The sequence below is a fragment of the Odocoileus virginianus genome, chromosome 17 (assembly GCF_023699985.2).
Source record: "Odocoileus virginianus isolate 20LAN1187 ecotype Illinois chromosome 17, Ovbor_1.2, whole genome shotgun sequence".
In the NCBI taxonomy this organism is placed as follows: domain Eukaryota; kingdom Metazoa; phylum Chordata; class Mammalia; order Artiodactyla; family Cervidae; genus Odocoileus; species Odocoileus virginianus.
In genome coordinates this window covers 9,791,211-9,808,819 of record NC_069690.1, presented here as the reverse complement: position 1 = coordinate 9,808,819, position 17,609 = coordinate 9,791,211, and the positions used below count along the sequence as shown (strand labels likewise).

At 36.7% G+C, this 17,609-nt stretch overlaps 1 protein-coding gene across 6 annotated transcripts in view; it reads right to left on the bottom strand.

The window, feature by feature from the left end:
• The window catches only part of VMP1 (vacuole membrane protein 1), a 118,507-nt gene that overhangs the window by 87,305 nt on the left and 13,593 nt on the right, over positions 1-17,609 (bottom strand). For all 6 annotated transcript variants that reach the window (XM_070478571.1, XM_070478573.1, XM_020908796.2 and 3 more), the window contains 4 exons: positions 15,499-15,600; positions 11,412-11,547; positions 10,187-10,277; positions 8,726-8,836 (listed from right to left, as the gene is read on the bottom strand). In XM_070478571.1, the coding sequence (XP_070334672.1) occupies positions 8,726-8,836; positions 10,187-10,277; positions 11,412-11,547; positions 15,499-15,574 (414 nt within the window). In that variant the 5' untranslated portion in view covers positions 15,575-15,600. The remainder of the gene's footprint in view (positions 1-8,725; positions 8,837-10,186; positions 10,278-11,411; positions 11,548-15,498; positions 15,601-17,609) is intronic.

Genomic DNA, 17,609 nt, shown 5'->3' with positions numbered 1-17,609 from the left:
CATAATGCAAGCATCTTAATAAATTATTTCAGGCACAGGTAGTGGGTTCAATCACTGGGTCAGGAAGATCCCCTGGAGAAGGAAATGGAAACCTACTTCAGTATTCTTGCCTGGGAAATCCCATGGACAGGAAGGCCTGGCAAGCTACAGTCCATGGGATTGCAAAGAGTTGGACACGCCTTTGTGACTGAGCAGGAGCACCTACTTATATATATATACATGCCTACTAACCTTATTAAACAGATACCCTGTGGATCTATTTCTATTATTTCTTGTTTTGATGAAATTATATTGTTTCCTCAGATATCTGATTACTTTGGATTGAGTGTCTGACTTATTATTTTTTTAATATAATGTGACGCCTAGGATGACTTTATTTTCCTCTAGACTTAAAATTTACACCTGAGCTTCAGCCTCTGTATGGGCTGATTTGTATGATATTCATCCTTACATTTAAATTATGGCCTTTCAGGGCCCCAAAGCCAAGCCTGCAGGTTTATCAGGGCATATATTTGACCGGTTCCAAACAATGTCTGAAAAGGAGTGTTTTAAAAATAAAAACAGAGTACGACTAATGATAATAATAATAATGATGATGATGATGGTCACTTAACATTCACTGAGCACCTTATATATACTAGCCACTGAACTGAAAAGTATACATGTCTTATTTCATTTACTCCTCCAAATAGCCTTATGAGATAGGTACTATTATTATCATTCCCATTTACAGCTGAATAAACTGAGGCTTAAAGAGTTAAGATATTTGCCAAATATCACAGAGTTAGTAATACTGGACCATGCATTGAAACCCAGCTCTGACTATGCCCTATTACCTACCTCCCATGATAGGAATATGTTAGTCCTATAACAAAATCAACCTCCATGACTTGCATATTTTTAAATAATAAAGAAAAAGAATTAAGGCATTGTACCTGAAACTGGGCATGCCACAGGAGTATGTTCTGCATGCAAACATATATGACAATGAAAAGAAGGTCTAACTAATAACTGCTTAACTAATTAATGAATGTGTAAAATTATTAAAAAAAATTTTCATTCCCATGCATTAACTGGTACTATGCAGCCATAAATACAGAAAAAAACAGAATATGCCTCTAATCTATTTGAGGGTTTCATATTTACCCAGAATAGAACCTGCAAATACAGGATAGTATATTGGTTGTATTAGCAATGCCACCTAGTGGCAAACTAATATACCCATAGATAGAAAAAAAGTCCTAGAACAGTGGTTCTTAACCTTGCATGGGTTACAGAGTCTGGAGAATCTAACACTATAGGTCCTTTCTCCCAGAAAGACGCACAGTTATGAAGATATATAGCAAGTACAGTGTTCAGGAAATTAAAAGACCTCCTGAAACCCATTTATTGACTCTTAGAATTAATGGAATGAACCAACTAACCCAGCCGAGCTGTGCCATGCTAAGTTGTTTCAGTTGTGCCCGACTCTTTGCAACCTTGTGCACCACAGCCTGCCAGGCTCCAATGTCCATAGGATTTTCCAGGCAAGGTTACTGGAGTAGGTTTCCACGCCTTCCTCCAGGGGATCTACCCAACCCAGGAATTGAACCCATGTCTCTTACCTCTCCTGCATAGGGAGGTGGATTCTTTAATATGAGTGCCACCTGGGAAACCCCTCAACTAACCTAGAGGCCCAACCAACTTCCCATGAGCCTTGAGAAGGAATCTATTCATTTTTCCCTTCAATCTCTTCCTCTCTGTTTAACAATCACTATTTCTGCATAAACATTGCAGACAGATTCTTTACCCACTGAGCCACCAGGGAAGCCCTCTGCATAAACAATATCTAACTTTTCCTTTGTGGTTACATACCTGTTCTCAGCAAACCGCAAGATTTCTACTGCTCCCAAATCAATTTACAAAATTTGACAGTAGGCCAAACAAGTCATTTTTCCTGGTTGACTTTCATTAATTTTAACATTTAATCAAGCAACTAGTCTTACTTCTAATGCTTAAAGAAATGATGGAGAAAAAAAAGATGAAAAAAAAAAAAAGAAATGATGAGAAGTTCTAGAACATCTGAATTAAGTTATAACTTTCAACTGTAACTAACTATAAATGAAATTGCTGAATGATAAACTTCAAAATCAAGAAAATTTTTCCATTTTAAAGGCAGATACGTAGGTAAATAATATTTTAGGAAATAAAGTAACATTTTCAGATCACCATTGAGTTAAACAGTGAGTTATAATTAATTAAATGATTACTTCCAGAAGAGGTAACTTACATACTGGGAAGAACCTAATTGAGAAATTTTGTCTATGCAGGAAAAATTTTCCTATTTCACTTTAAAATCATAATTTCCAGTAAAGAGAACCATGATCAAGAATGAACTAAATTTTTTCTCTGTTAAACTCAGGTTCTTTTTCACCTATTTTACTATAAATTATTATCTTCTTTAAGTTTTTCATGTGGACAGTTTTTAAAATCTCTACTGAATTTGTTACCATATTGCTTCTGTTTTATGTTTTCCTTTTTGGCTAAGAAGCATGTGGGATCTTAGGTCCCTAACCAGGACTGAACCCATACCCCCCCCCCCCCCCCCCGCACTGGGAGGACAGCACCTTAACCATTAGACTGCCAGGGAAGTCCCTTGCTGTAAACTGTTGTCAAAAGAAGGGTCATATTTCTGACCAAACTTCTCTCCTAATATAGTCAATTGTTCTCTTGACTGAAGGGCACATGGAAAGGGTGCCTATTTCATCAGCATAAAAATGTATGGCATGAGAACGTTAACATCACATCTCCTTAAGTGAGGATTATGTGAAGGCTCATAAATGAAAGATGTAATTAGGACTTTCCAGATACAATCACATTTCACAAATATAAAACAAAAGGAATGATGATCTATAAGGAAAAAACTGTATCAACCATCACCACCAAGAAAACATTAAAATCTAATCATAGATTATTTTGAATCACTTTTTAAATAATAAGAGATCAAATTCTTAAACTTTTATTTGATACTGCTTTGCCTCTAGTTTCCTGGCTATTTTTCTCCATAACTGCCAAAGTTCACAAATGCATAGTCTACACTTACTGATGACATTTTTTTACTACACATTTGCTACACTATTGTTTATTGACTATCTTGGCCCTTAGAAGGACTACATGAAATAACTCAGGTAAAGAGCTGAGCACAGAGTCTAGCATGTGGTAAACATTCAATAGATGTTAGTCTATTGGTCAGGATAGGTTAAAATAACAAATAGCCCCCAAATCTCAGTAGGTTAAGACAACTAAGTTTCTATCTCCCTTACTCTACATATCCATCAGAGGCTAGCAAAGTGAATAGTCTGAGACTTGGGCTCCAGGTAAAACACAGCATGACAAACATTGAAACTTCCATCAGGAAGCAAGATCTATCAATTATGCTCACATTTCATTGATGAAAGCAAATCACCTAGCTGGAGTTCAACAGGATGAAGATGCAACATCTCCTCACAAAAATGAATACCAAATATGGATAAAAAACAATAGAATTGACTTCAGTTAGTATTAACTCTGATGACAATAATGATGACAATGTTTGCCATTTTTGGCAGTAGTAGCAGAAACAGCTGTAGTTAACTTCTTGGAATCTGACTTTCATCCCAATCAGGTAATTAAAAATAAACAAAAACCAGTGACATCTTTTATCTTCCTTTTGTTTGACTTCTCAGAAAATTATTTTTTCCAAATACTTGTTTTTCTTCATTTTCCCTATTAAACCTAAGGAATTCTGGAAGGAATTCTGTGTTTAAGAACTAACAAATTTAAGAACTAAAGATAATCTGGTCAAATTGAAATGGCATATTCTGGGTACCTCTTTATATTTCTAACATTAATATATTGCTCTTCAAGATTTCTCATTCTGAATTTGTTTGCTATATTGACCTTTCATCCATTTTTGATCACTACTATCTAAAAAAGTGTTCTTCTGACCAAATCCTCACTGATTCATGATAAAAAAAAAAAAAAAACTCTCAAACACACACACACACAACTCACAACAAACTAGGAACAGAAGTGAGTTTCATCAACTTGATAAAGAACACCAACAAAAACCTGTAGCTAACATGATATGTAGCTTCATGGTGAGAGACTAGAGGCTCCCTCGCTAAGGCTGGGAACAAGGGGATTTCCTTGCCACCACTCCAATTCAACATCAGATGGAGCTGATGCAATTAAAGACAAGGGGGAAAAATGAAAGGGTACACAGATTGAGAAGGAAAAAAACAAAACTATTTGCAGATGACATGATTATCTTACATAGAAAATCCTAAAGAATCAACAAAGTCCTGAAACTACTAAGGTTGCACAATACAAGGTTAATATACAAAAGTTGATTACTTTCCTACGTATCACCAATTAATATACATGATCTATAGATCATGTCCCTAGGCACTTACCCAAATGAGCTGAATTCTTATATATGTATCTCCAAAACTCTGCACATGAATATTTATAGCAGATTTATTCATAATGGTTATAACCTGGAAATAACCATGATGATCTTCAATGCATGAATGGATAAAAATTGTGGTGGTACACCCAGGAAATGGAATATTATTTGGGAATTTAAAAAAAAAATGAGATATTGGCACTTCCCAGTGATCCAGGGGACTTTGTGCTTCCAATAAAGTGGGTGTGGGTTTGATCCTTGGTTGGGGAATTAAGATCCCACATAAAGTGGGGCATGGCCCCCCAAAAAATAAAGAACTGAGGTATCAAGCCATGAAGACAATGGAGGAACTTTTCATCCATATTGCTAAGTGAAAGAAGTCAAGCAGAAAAAGTCTTCTACTGTATAATCCCAACTATACGAACAAAATCAAAACTTACAGAGAGAGTAAAAGATCAGTGTTTTCTTAGGGTCTGTGAGTAGGGAGAATGAGAAGGGTAGGAATAAACAGGTATAACACAGGGTATTTTGAGGAGAGTGAAGCTATTCTCTGATACTGTAATGGAGAACGTATAACATTAAGGTCTTGCCAAAACCTATAAACTATATAAAACACAGAGTGAACTCTAATATAAACAATTGGCTTTAGTTAGTAATGCATCAATATTGGTTCCTCAACTGTACAAAACCGGTTTTAATGATCAAGATTAATCATGAAGGTGTGGTCACACCAGATATCCTGGAGTGTGAAGTGAAGTGGAACTTAGGAAGCTTTACTATGAACAAAGCTAGTGGAAATGATGGAATTCCAGCTGAGCTAGTCAAAACCCTAAAAGATAATGCTGTTGAAGTGTTGCACTCAATAAGACAGCAAATTTGGAAAACTCAACAGTGGCCACAGAAATGGAAAAGGTCAGTTTTCATTCCAATCCCAAAGAAAGGCAATGCCAAAGAATGTTCAAACTACCACTTAATTGCTATTTTCACATGCTAGCAAGGTAATGTTCAAAATTTTTCAAGCTAGGCTTCAACAGTACATGAACCAAGAACTTACAGATGTACAAGCTGGAAAGGCAGAGAGGCCAGAGATCCAATTGCCAACATCTGTTGGATCATAGAAAAAACAAGGGAATTCCAGAAAAACATCTACTTCTGCTTCATTGACTATGCAAAAGCCTTTGACTATGTGCATCACAGCCAAAGCCTTAAATGTGTGGATCATAACAAACTGTGGAAAATTCTTAGAGATGGGAATACCAGCCCACCTTACCTGCCTCTTGAGAAACCTGTATGCAGGTCAAGAAGTAACAGAACTGTACACGGAGCAATGGACTGGTTCAAAACTGGGACAAGGCTGTACATTGTCACCTTGCTTAATTTTACTTCTATGCAGAGTACATCATGAGAAATTCCAGGCTGGGTGAAGCACAAGCTGGAATCAAGATTGCTAGAACAAATATCAACAACCTCGTATATGCAGACGACCCCACCCTAATAGCAGAAAGCGAAGAGGAACTAAAGAGCCCTTGGTGAAAGTGAAAAAGGAGAGTGAAAACTCTGCCTTAAAACTCAGCATTAAAAAAATGAAGAGCATGGCATCCAGTCCCATTACTTCATGGCAAACAGATGGGGAAACAATGGAAACAGTGACAGACTTTCTTTACTTGGGCTCCAAAATCACTGTGGACAGTGACTGCAGCCATGAAATTAAAAGACGCTGGCTCCTTGGAAGAAGAGCTATGACAAACCTAGACAGTGTATTAAAAAGCAGAGACATCACTTTGCCAACAAAGCTCCGTATAGTCAAAGCTGTGGTTTTTCCAGTAGTCATGTATGGATGTGAGTTGGACCATAAAGAAGGTTGAGCACTGAAGAATTGATGCTCTTGGGCTGTGGTGTTGGAGAAGACTCTTCAGAGTCCCTTGGACTGCAAGGAGATTCAACCAGTCAATCCTAAGGGAAATAAACCCTGATTATTCATTGGAATGACTAATACTAAAGCTGAAGTTTCAATACTTCAGCCACATGATGTGAAGAGCTTTCTCATTGGAAGAGACCCTGATGCTGTGAAAGATTGAGGGCAGGAGGAGAAGGGGGCGACAGAGGATGAGACAGCTGGATGACATCACTAACTTAATGGACATGAGTCTGAGCAAACTCTGGGAGATAATGAAGAAAGGGAAACCTGGTATGCTGCCGTTCATGGAATCGCAAAGAGTCAGATGTGACTGAGCGACTGAACAACAAAAATGCAGATCTGGTTATTTTGCTTTTAGGGCACTTAAAAGTAACTCTAAATGCTATTGACAAATAACAAAAATCAAATTAATCTAATGCTGAAAAACATGGTCTGATCCATCTGGATGCCAGTTTATTACCAGCAATGGTAATGCCACAATGTTTTTATATGGTTTTTATGTATAACGCAACACAGTTCCAGATGTTCCTTGAATTTATCTCCACATTGCTTCACTAGAAATAATATACATGGCACTGAGAGTAATGAGAGAGTGATACTTCTCTTCAAACAGTTTTTGCAGAATTCCTTCTAAACTTGTGGAAAAAATTTAACTACATTCCCTTAATCCTGCACTGTGATCAAGGGCAGAAATAACTACTCAGTTTACAGAAACAAAGATTTGACTTTTCACTCAAATACATGTTGTAATAAATGTTTATTTGTATGTTTTAAATCCTTTACTGGTTACATGAATCAATGGAACTAAAATAATAATGTGTTTTCACAAGACAGTTTATAAATGCCATTTTATAAAAGTTTCTCAAGGATATGAAAAGAAACAGAAAACGTGAAACTTCTGTTTCAAATTTTTCTTACTCTTACTTATTATGGGATTTATAAGCTTCGTTAGAATCCCTTTTAAGATTCAATAGAATCTGCTAGTTGGGTTGCTTTATAAATACTTCGAAATTAATCAAATGCAACTAATGAGTTCCTTAATCTGTCTTCCCAAGGAATCTAAGAGGACAGGTCTAGAAAAGAATAGAAAGGTAACTGGTATTTTCTTCTTTCCTCCTCTGCCTCAACCTCTAGTATAGCATTATATTTCTAGAATAATTAAAGAAACACTGATATGATCACTTATCTAGGATTTATGTTTCTATCTGGGTTAAAATTGACAAGCAGTCATGAACAGAATTCTAAAATACCATGTTTTAAAATTCCCATATACTCACAGAACTTATATATTATGGATTAATTCTTAGGCTTCAGACCACTAGTTAAGCAGCCTTCTGAATAGTCATTTCCTAATATTTATCATACTTGCTTCAGAAATGAATTCACTGAAGCATAGAGATTGGAAGTGTTTGCACTGCTGAGCTCTAGTCAGCCATCAGCACTGCTATGACAACTTCTCACCTGTCTTCTCCATCAAGAGCAAGCTATTTTCAAATATGAAATTGTTTTCAATACATTATTCAGAGACAGGAAGAGAGTGAAACAAGAGAAACATCCAGGGCACAAATTTAATGAGGCCTTCACTCATGCGCCCTACATTTCTATGACCCTAAAAGTAACTATATAAACTCTGTGCCCTCGATGTCAGGCTTGTCACCCCCTAGTCTTAGCTCTGCCATTATTAAATGTATATTTTTTTAGGAAGGGTACATTTTATATTTTAATTTAAAAGAGTTTAAGAAAGCATCAGTTCTACACACATAATACTTCATTAATTGCATTCAATAAGAATACCAAAATAACTACCCAGTTGTGTACACAGTTATCTGAGAATGTGAGGGAAGACACCATTTCTCATTTGCTATTAACACAGAAAGTTACTGTCCAAGTCACTTCTAACGCTTACATGGAATTTCCTACAACTAAATAACTTCAACTATTACAATGTAACTGCACAAGCAAGAGAAACAGTATTCCAAAATCGCCGACAGAAAAGATGTTTCCTGGCTGAATTAATATAAGTAAACAATCTCATTTGCCTAAGGCTTGTCCCCTCCCTTCTCTTTTTAAATTCTCAACTCAAAAGGAAAACCAAAACAGAGTTCCAAATCAAACCTAAAGCACTGATTGGGGCTCAGACGGTAAAGCGTCTGCCTACAGTGCAGGAGACCCGGGTTGGATCCCTGGGTCGGAAGATCTCCTGGAGAAGGGAATGGCAACCCACTCTGGTATTCTTGCCCACCACCCCCCAAAAAAGGGGCTCAAAGAAATATAAAACACAAAGATATTCAAATAAAAACCTTAGAATTTTAACTTCTGTAGTGTAAGCACAAATTAAAACATAATCTCTTTCAATGTTGATTATTAAAAGATAATCTTACCAGATAAAGCAGAAAGGTGTGCAGCCCTGTTCCAAGCCCAACAGAAGACAAAATTCCTAAGCCTATCCAGTAGGCATACAAAAGAAACTGTTTCTCTATACGTTGCACATACTGAAAAACAAAAGTGATAAGGTGATAAAAAACAAAATCAGAATTCTTAAGCAGAAATATATTTATCAACTACAATTTAAAAAAAAACAAAGAACTTAAGTTTCCAATAGGAAGAGTATTAAGACTGAAGCTCCTTAAAGAGACCTAATTCCTCTAACATGTGGTAGCAGAGATGACCAAAAAAAAAAAAATCATGTGATTGGAATAAAGCTCATTTCTACGTTTTAAAAGTCCTACTATTACAATGACATTTGTAGGAAATATGCAAATTGCTGATAACTATGAGAATAAAAATTTTAAAGACACTTAAAAGTTTCACAAATTTTGTTTAAAAGAGCATGATAATATACAGTGGTTAAGAGACAGGTGGTTATTTATATAATATTTGGAACCAGAACTTATTCTTGTTGATCCTAGTAAAAAAATGTACATAAAATTATTTTTATATATTTAAGACCAAGATGCTTTACAAGCAAGCAAACTGCAGCCCACTGGGATACAGACTTGGAAGATTTCCAGAGTTTAGATGCTCATACTGGACAGTAAATCCATCAAGCTGGTTCCCTGGAAACTCTTAATAGCACACACAGATTTCTTTAAAATATATTTAAAACCTGCACTTATATGTATAAAAACTTCTCTGATTAGAAGCAAACTGCTTCACCCCACTCCTTTGAATGCCATTTATTGTTTCCTAATTTTATAAGCAATATGTGTTTATTACAGACAAGTAGAAATACATAAAGTAAAAAACAACTATCGCCCATAATCTCCACCCTACCAAAGATAATCACCATTGGCATTTTGATGAATATAGAGGTAAACTGCTCTAACATGTGAAATGGTACCATTTTAGAACTATTTCCTTACCAGAATACATGAATATTTTGCTATTTTAACAAAAGTTATTAACAAAATGTCCTATTTTCCCTTCATTTATGCTGTACATATAGACAACAGGCAAGCGAACTTCCCCCCACTTTATACATATAAAACCGAACTTTCAATCTAGGATGATATATGAGCTTTGATAGGTCACAGTATAGAAAATATGAAGACTCTGGTAGTGATTAAAGAATTCATGCTGCTTTGACTAAATATTGCCTGGAAAGTTACATTTAAATCCTTAAAGGTAAAAAGTAATGATATATACCAAATGTAAATACTAAGCAGCCATGAACTACCACAAGAATATTTTTAATATTTGGCCTTAAAAATAAGACATTAAGATACCATTTATGATACAAATTTTTAAAAAAATCAACAAAACCCACAACAAAACCCAAAACAGTTCCATTCTGAAACCGCCTGGGATTAGGGAAGGAACAAGAATAGTGCTGGACCTCTTACCTGTTGATGTGCTCCTTCAACATAATACGTAGCTGTAAGCACAGCAAGCAGCAGTAAAAAAGACACCACAATGCTTTGACGATGCCATAATCTTAAAAGCAAAACAAAAAAATGAGACACATCACAGTCTCATTTTTAGGATTCATCACTCTCAAGACATTTCTCATTTAAACAATGAAGTTTTTTTAGCTCAGGCTTCGAAGTGGTTCTTGGTGGACTGAGCTCTTTTGTTCTTAAAGACTACAGTCTCTTGATGTACAGAAGAGAATAAACAAGATACATGGGTACAGAATCTAATTTCTTACTGCAAACCCCACTGCAGCCCTCCCCATACCCCCAAATTATTGCTTATACTCCAACCTCTAAGTGGGACAGGCCAAAGAGGATATATGTGTACCTCTAGCGGATTCATGCTGTCGGATGGCAGAAACCAACACAACACTGCAAAGCTATTAGAAACGAATTTGAAAAAGTATATACTGGATAGGGCACTAGCCTTTAGTCAGAGGACTTGGATCAGAGTCTCTGAAGTACTGCACTTAGAGTAAGACACTCAACTAATCTGATTCTGTTCCTTGTTTTTAAAATCATAATGATCATGTACTTATTTTACCTTCTTCACAGAATTGCTAGAAGGATCAAATGAACTAAAAAGTGTTACAAAATACTTTATAAACTGGAAGTACAATAAAAATGTAAATATTATTACAGATATCTTGGAAAGGTAAACCAGAAAGTGATTAAGGCAATTAAAAGTTCAACTTGCTCTTTATGATATCAGAAACAGGGCTTATAAGTACTAAATTTAAAGATAGAACACAATCTCCATGGCAGAGTCCTTTTCATTGGATCAAACTATCAGTAGTGCCACGTATCCTGAACCTTGACCTGCTAAAGAATCAGTGTATCTAACGTACACAGGCCTGATTGCTCCTGAAGGTAAAGCCAGAAAAAAAAACTTTTCATTTTTAGGGTTCTTCTTTGCATAAAAGATTCAATAGGAGACAATGGTCAACTCTAATAATCCAGTGAACAAATAGCAGTAAGGTTCCCTAATCTATTTTTCTTCAAACTACATATAAAGAGGAAAATAAATATGTTCCTGTAACATTCTAAATTTAATTAATCCATTTTGACAGAGCAGGTGGCAGGAATAGGAGATTGCTGAAGACTTCTAGAATTAGTAAAAAATAGTTTATATAAAAGTTAATGGAAGACTCCTTACTTTGAGGTCCATTCCTTCAAGATTACTAGGGTTTCCAGAGAAAAATACTGCAAGGTAATGAGTGGCTGTCTCCACAGGACAATATTCTGTCTTTCTTCTCTATCCCTCCTCTTCTTTTCATTCACTGAAGAGGGGTCTGAAAAAATTAGTGCAGAAGTTAAAACAGGATGCTACTTTTCCCAGTCACTCTCAAAACTCACCTATCTTCCCATCCCACGTTTGAAGGACTGCACAGAAATCTCAAAAGCAAACCACCTGATTCACACTGTGCCAAGTCTAGGCTATGTCCTGCTGTTCTTCTCTTACCATTATTTTTGGAATTATTTTAGAGTCAGGACACAAGTTCCTCTTATACATTACCGAAAGTGAAGTCACTCAGTCGTGTCCGACTCTTTGCGACCATATGGACTGTAGCCTACCAGGCTCCTCCGTCCATAGAATTTTCTAGGCAACAGGACTAGAGTGGGTTGCCATTTCCTTCTCCAGGGGATTTTCCTGACCCAGGGATTGAACCCGGATCTCCAACACTGCAGGCAGACACTTGACCACCTGAGCCACCTGGGAAGCCCATACATTACTGGAATACTAAATTAGTCCACTTTCTATGAAGGGCAATTTGGCATCATATCATAGAACAAAGTGATTTAGAGCTCAAAATGTGAAGGCCAACTAGTAGTGTTAGTCACTTAGTCACATCCAACTCTGCGATCCCATGGACCATATAGCCTGCTAAGCTCTTATGTCCACAGAATGCTCCAGGCAAGAATAACTGGAGTGGGTTGCCACTGCCTTCTCCAGGGGATCTTCCCAACTCAGGGACTGAACCCAGGTCTCCTACATTGCAGGCAGATTCTTTACCATCTGAGCTATCAGGGAAGACCAGCAGGTTCTGCTCTAAAAAAACTTTGTGAAGGGACCCTGGCTCTGCCACCTCCTGGTCAAAGCGAGTTAACCTTTCTGTGCCTCAGTTTTCTCTTCTCTAAATAGAACTACTTTTTAGGGTCTTGTTAAAGATTAAAAGAGTTAACACATGTATATATATGTGCAATTAAGGTTACTTATTATTGCAGATAATAGTAAATCTCTTGGCATCATCTCTCAAAATTATAAATGCACATACTCTCCAGTTGAGCTATTTAAAATCCTAAAAAATGATGCTGTGAAAGTGCTGCACTCAATATGCCAGCAAATTTGGAAAACTCAGCAGTGGCCACAGGACTGGAAAAGGTCACTTTTCATTCCAATCCCTAAGAAAGGCAATGCCAAAGAATGCTCAAACTACTGCACAATTGCACTCATCTCACAAGCTAGCAAAGTAATGCTCAAAATTCTCCAAGCTAGGCTTCAACAATACGTGAATCGTAAACTTCCAGATGTTCAAGCTGGTTTTAGAAAAGGCAGAGGAACCAGAAATCAAATTGCCAACATCTGTTGGATCATAGAAAAAGTAAGAGAATTCCAGGAAAACATCTATTTCTGCTTTAATGACTACACCAAAGCCTTTAACTGTGTGAATCACAACAAACTGGAAAATTCTGAAAGAGATGGGAATACCAGACCATCTGACTTGTCTCTTGAGAAATCTGTATGCAGGTCAAGAAGCAACAGTTAAAACTGGACATGGAACAACAGATTGGTTCCAAATAGGAAAAGGAGTACGTCAAGGCTGTATATTGTCACCCTACTTATTTAACTTATATGCAGAGTACATCATGAGAAACGCTGGGCTGGAAGAAGCACAAGCTGGAATCAAGACTGCCGGGAGAAATATCAATAATCTCAGGTATGCAGATGACACCACCCTTATGGCAGAAAGTGAAGAAGAACTAAAGAGCCTCTTGATGAAACTGAGAGGAGAGTAAAAGAGTTGGCTTAAAACTCAACATTCAGAAAAATAAGATCACGGCATCTGGTTCCATCACTTCATGGCAAATAGATGGGGAAACAGTAGAAACGGTGGCAGACTTTATTTTTCTGGGCTCCAAAATCACTGCAGATGGTGATTGCAGCCATGAAATTAAAAGATGGTTGCCACTTGGAAGCAAAGTTATGACCAACCTAGACATTACTTTGCCAACAAAGGTCTGTCTAGTCAAGGCTATGGTTTTTCCAGAAGTCACGTATGGATGTGAGAGTTGGACCATAAAGAAAGCTGAGCGCTGAAGAATAGATGCTTTTGAACTGTGGTGTTAGAGAAGACTCTTGAGAGTCCCTTGGAGTGCAAGGAGATTCAACCAGTCCATCCCAAAGGAGATCAGTCCTGAGTCTTCACTGGAAGGACTGATGTTAAAGCTGAAACTCCGATACTTTGGCCACCTGATGCGAAGAGCTGACTCATTGGAAAAGGCCCTGATGCTGGGAAAGATTGAAGATGGGAGAAGGGGACGACCAAGGATGAGATGGTTGGATGGCATCACTGACACAATGGAGATGAGTTTGGGTAAACTCTAGGAGTTGGTGATGGACAGGGAGGCCTGGCGTGCTGCAGTCCATGGGATCGCAAGGAGTCAGACACGACTGAGTGACTGAACTGAACTGTCACTCAATAATTCTACTTAGGAGAACGATTAGGTGTAAGGAGAAATGACTTTATACAAGTTTACTCAGTGTGGTGTTATCTGCTTTAGTAAGACGGAGGAGTGATTAAAATATGTTATACCTGAACAATAGAACACTAGGCAGCCATAATAAAGAATAAGTTCTTGGGACTTCCCTGGTGGTTCAGTGAATAAGAATCCACCTGCCAAAGCAGGGACTCTGGTTCAAGCCCTGGTCTGGGAAGATCCCACATGCTGCAGAGCAATGAAGCACGTGGGCCCCAACTACTGAGCCTGTGCTTTAGAGCCTGTGCTCCACAACAAGAGAAGCCACAGCAATAAGGAGCCTGTGAAACGCCATGACGAGCAAGCCTGAACGCAGCAGCGAAGTCCTAGTACAGCCCAAAACAAACAAACAATAAAAAAGAGCAAGTTCTTCATGTACAATCTCTAGAAAATAGTGAGTTAAAAATCCCAAACAAATGCACACCATGGAACAGAACAGTACTGTGTCATTCTCACATTAATTTTAAACTCCAAAGGTGTAGGCAATAGTAGAAGAATATACAAATGTATGTGCTTGCTGAAAGGAATGAAAAAATGACACGTAAAAGCTCCGAATGGGACGAGACTATGACACATGCAATGCCTATCTCTGGATCCTGGGACTCCTGGTGAAATGATTCAAAATGTATTGACAACCAAAGTAACGCAAAAGTCAGTTAAGTGCTGCAAACACATTCTGCAAAGCAATGTAGTGATCAAAATGAACAGATGGGAACTACTACTTCAGAAAGCTTGCAGTCCTTCCAGTAGAAGATTTCTAGGATATAATTATTACTCTGCTGAAATACTGATATTATTTGCAACGTGTTTGAGAGGTCATATGATTAAGCTAAAAAGAAAATCATTACAATTAACAGAAAAGGAAAACCTTTCACTTTCTTTTAAACACATAAAGGAAAGTTCTTAAATCATCTATATAAATGATAACTATAATTTTTAGGATAAATGTATAAATAAGAGTCATACATACTGAAATTTACCACAAATACCTAATTCAATTAAAATACAAATTTACTTGTCTCAAACTAAAATTTCAAAAGAAATCCACAATAACCACATTCTGACTTTTTGGATAATTATAAAAATTACAACTAGAAGAATAAATAAATTTATAATCTATCTCAAAGGTTACAAAATAGCATGATACAACTGAATGGCAAACAAAGTCAAATAAATATTACCACACCGTAAGATTAAAAAGCGATAATTTTGTATCTAGAACACTGCTGATGTGACTATGGCCAAGCTGCTTCTGCTATCACTGTGAAAAATCACCTTATAGGCCCTTATACATCCACAATTTAATTTACTATGAAGATGAAACAAAAGATAATCTTTTACAAGATTTATAAGAATTTTATGTATTTTATATATTATTTTATTAACAAAAGATAATACATATTAGATATATTTCTATTTTATTCCAATGAAAAGGATATCATTTAAACTCACAGATCTTCTCCCTTCAAACCACCATCCTTTACCTGTGAAGTTTCCATTATATTGTTCCTTGTTCATTGTTACACGTCTCTGGTCACAATTTTTTCCATTCTCTGCCATTTCATAGATCAAAAACTCTTGAGGAGCTAATAAAACAAAATAAAATCCAGTTCTATGTTACATATTCCTGCTTTGCTTCTGTGGCTGAATGACACAGAATACAAAAACAACATGGTAGGAATCCCCACATGCTATCTCAATGTGCTGACACCTTAATTTTTTCTGTTATAATCAAGATTTAATAATCTGTATAAATGTCTAATAGAAGTATTAAAAATAAGAAAGACATGTTGTTGCACTCCTTTTTCAAACAGCTATCCCAGTGCTTTTCCAGATTAAAATTTGCAGGCGATTTGTCCACAGAAGGTTATAAAATACTAGCACCTTCAAACAGATAACTTATGTCTAAAGTCTTTCTAATTCATTAATACCATACACACTATCTACTCAAATTTTACCAATCTTTCAGTCCTTTGGCATTACTTAAAAAAAAAAAAGGATTACATTATGAAACATGTTAAAAATGTTGACAACAGATCCAAGATTAATTATATTTAGCAAGTAATTCCACTGAAAGAAAAAAAAAAAGTACAGGCAAAGAAGGTGAAAATTTTAAATGTTTAAGATAAGTTGAATGTACTCTTTAGGGACTTGCCTGGTGGTGTGGTGGTTAGGAATCCGCCTTCCAATGCAGGGGACATGGTTCCGGTCCCTGGTCAGGGACTGAGGTCCCACGCGCCCTGCCTAACTACTGAGCCTGTGGGCCCCAACTGAGACCTCAGGCAGCTGAGAGTGAGTAAATATTTAAGTGTACTTGTTATATCACACTTCATATTACGAGTACAGATGTAAATTTTTTACTTAAAATCTCTATCTTACAACACATAAACTGTGCTGACGTAATCATTCTATGCAAAAACATCAGATTACCTGTGCCACTCTTTCAGGTGCCAGTAAAGCAAACCTTGCTACTCAAAATGTGTATCACTTCAAAGTCTCAGTGCTGAGTCCTCTGCATGTGCCGTGAGTCCTGCTAGATTTAGACTCAGCTGATGACAATATGACGGAGTCATGGGTTCAATCTTCCTATAGTTTGTTAGTTAGAACTATTTTATCCCTTGACTAAAATTCCAACTATACTTTAGGCTTCATAAAGGAAAACAAATATAAGACTATAAAGGCTGAAGAAAAAGTCTACATTCATTACCCCAACAGAAGGTTTCTTCTTTTAGACACAATCCATTTCTGGACACCTTTTTTTGTTGCCTTCATTTTTCAATAAACAAATTAACATATCAGGAAATAAAGCATAGGTTTTCCTCAGCACAGATGGAGAGCCTGAAGCAGAGGACTGTGAGTCTAAAATCTGGATCTGCACACCAGATTTGCTACTAACTAGTTGTGTGATTTTAAGTAAGTCTCATTTTTTTCTAGATCTTGATTCTTTGGATCTACAAAAGGAGAACAAAAATTCTCATGTCCACAGGATTGATGACAATGAAGGAGTGTGTATTTGGGCATGCTAGCGTGCATATAAACATAAATGGCAATACACCAAACGGGGAGGTATATGAAGCAGTAAACTTAGCAACTGTCTATGTGAGAGAAAGTACTTCATAGCACAGGCCTCACACCTACCACATAGGTTACATCAGTGCTTTTCATTCAACACTCAGTATAAAAGTTCTGGGGTCAGTAATGGCCACTGAAGACACAAATGTGAATAACACAAGATTCTTATCCTCCAGTAGTCTGGTAGGGAAACCAGATGAACACAAGACTTCAATTATAACACAAAACAATGAAACAGATATACAATAAATACCTTAGCAGAAAGAAAACAGGTTTTGGAATCTAACAGAACTGGATTCAAATCCAAACTTTCCAGTATCTATTTTAAGCTTTGGCAAGTTTTTACATCTCTCTGTATATCAGTTTCTTTAATTTGTAAAACAGAGATAACACAAAGGGTACTCTGAGGATTAAATAAAATAAGGTACATAAAATACTAATATTGCCTCATCTTTTATAGGCACTCTGTATATGCCAGTAACAATGATGACAATGTTAGGTAGTTAGAATAGGGAAAAAGGAG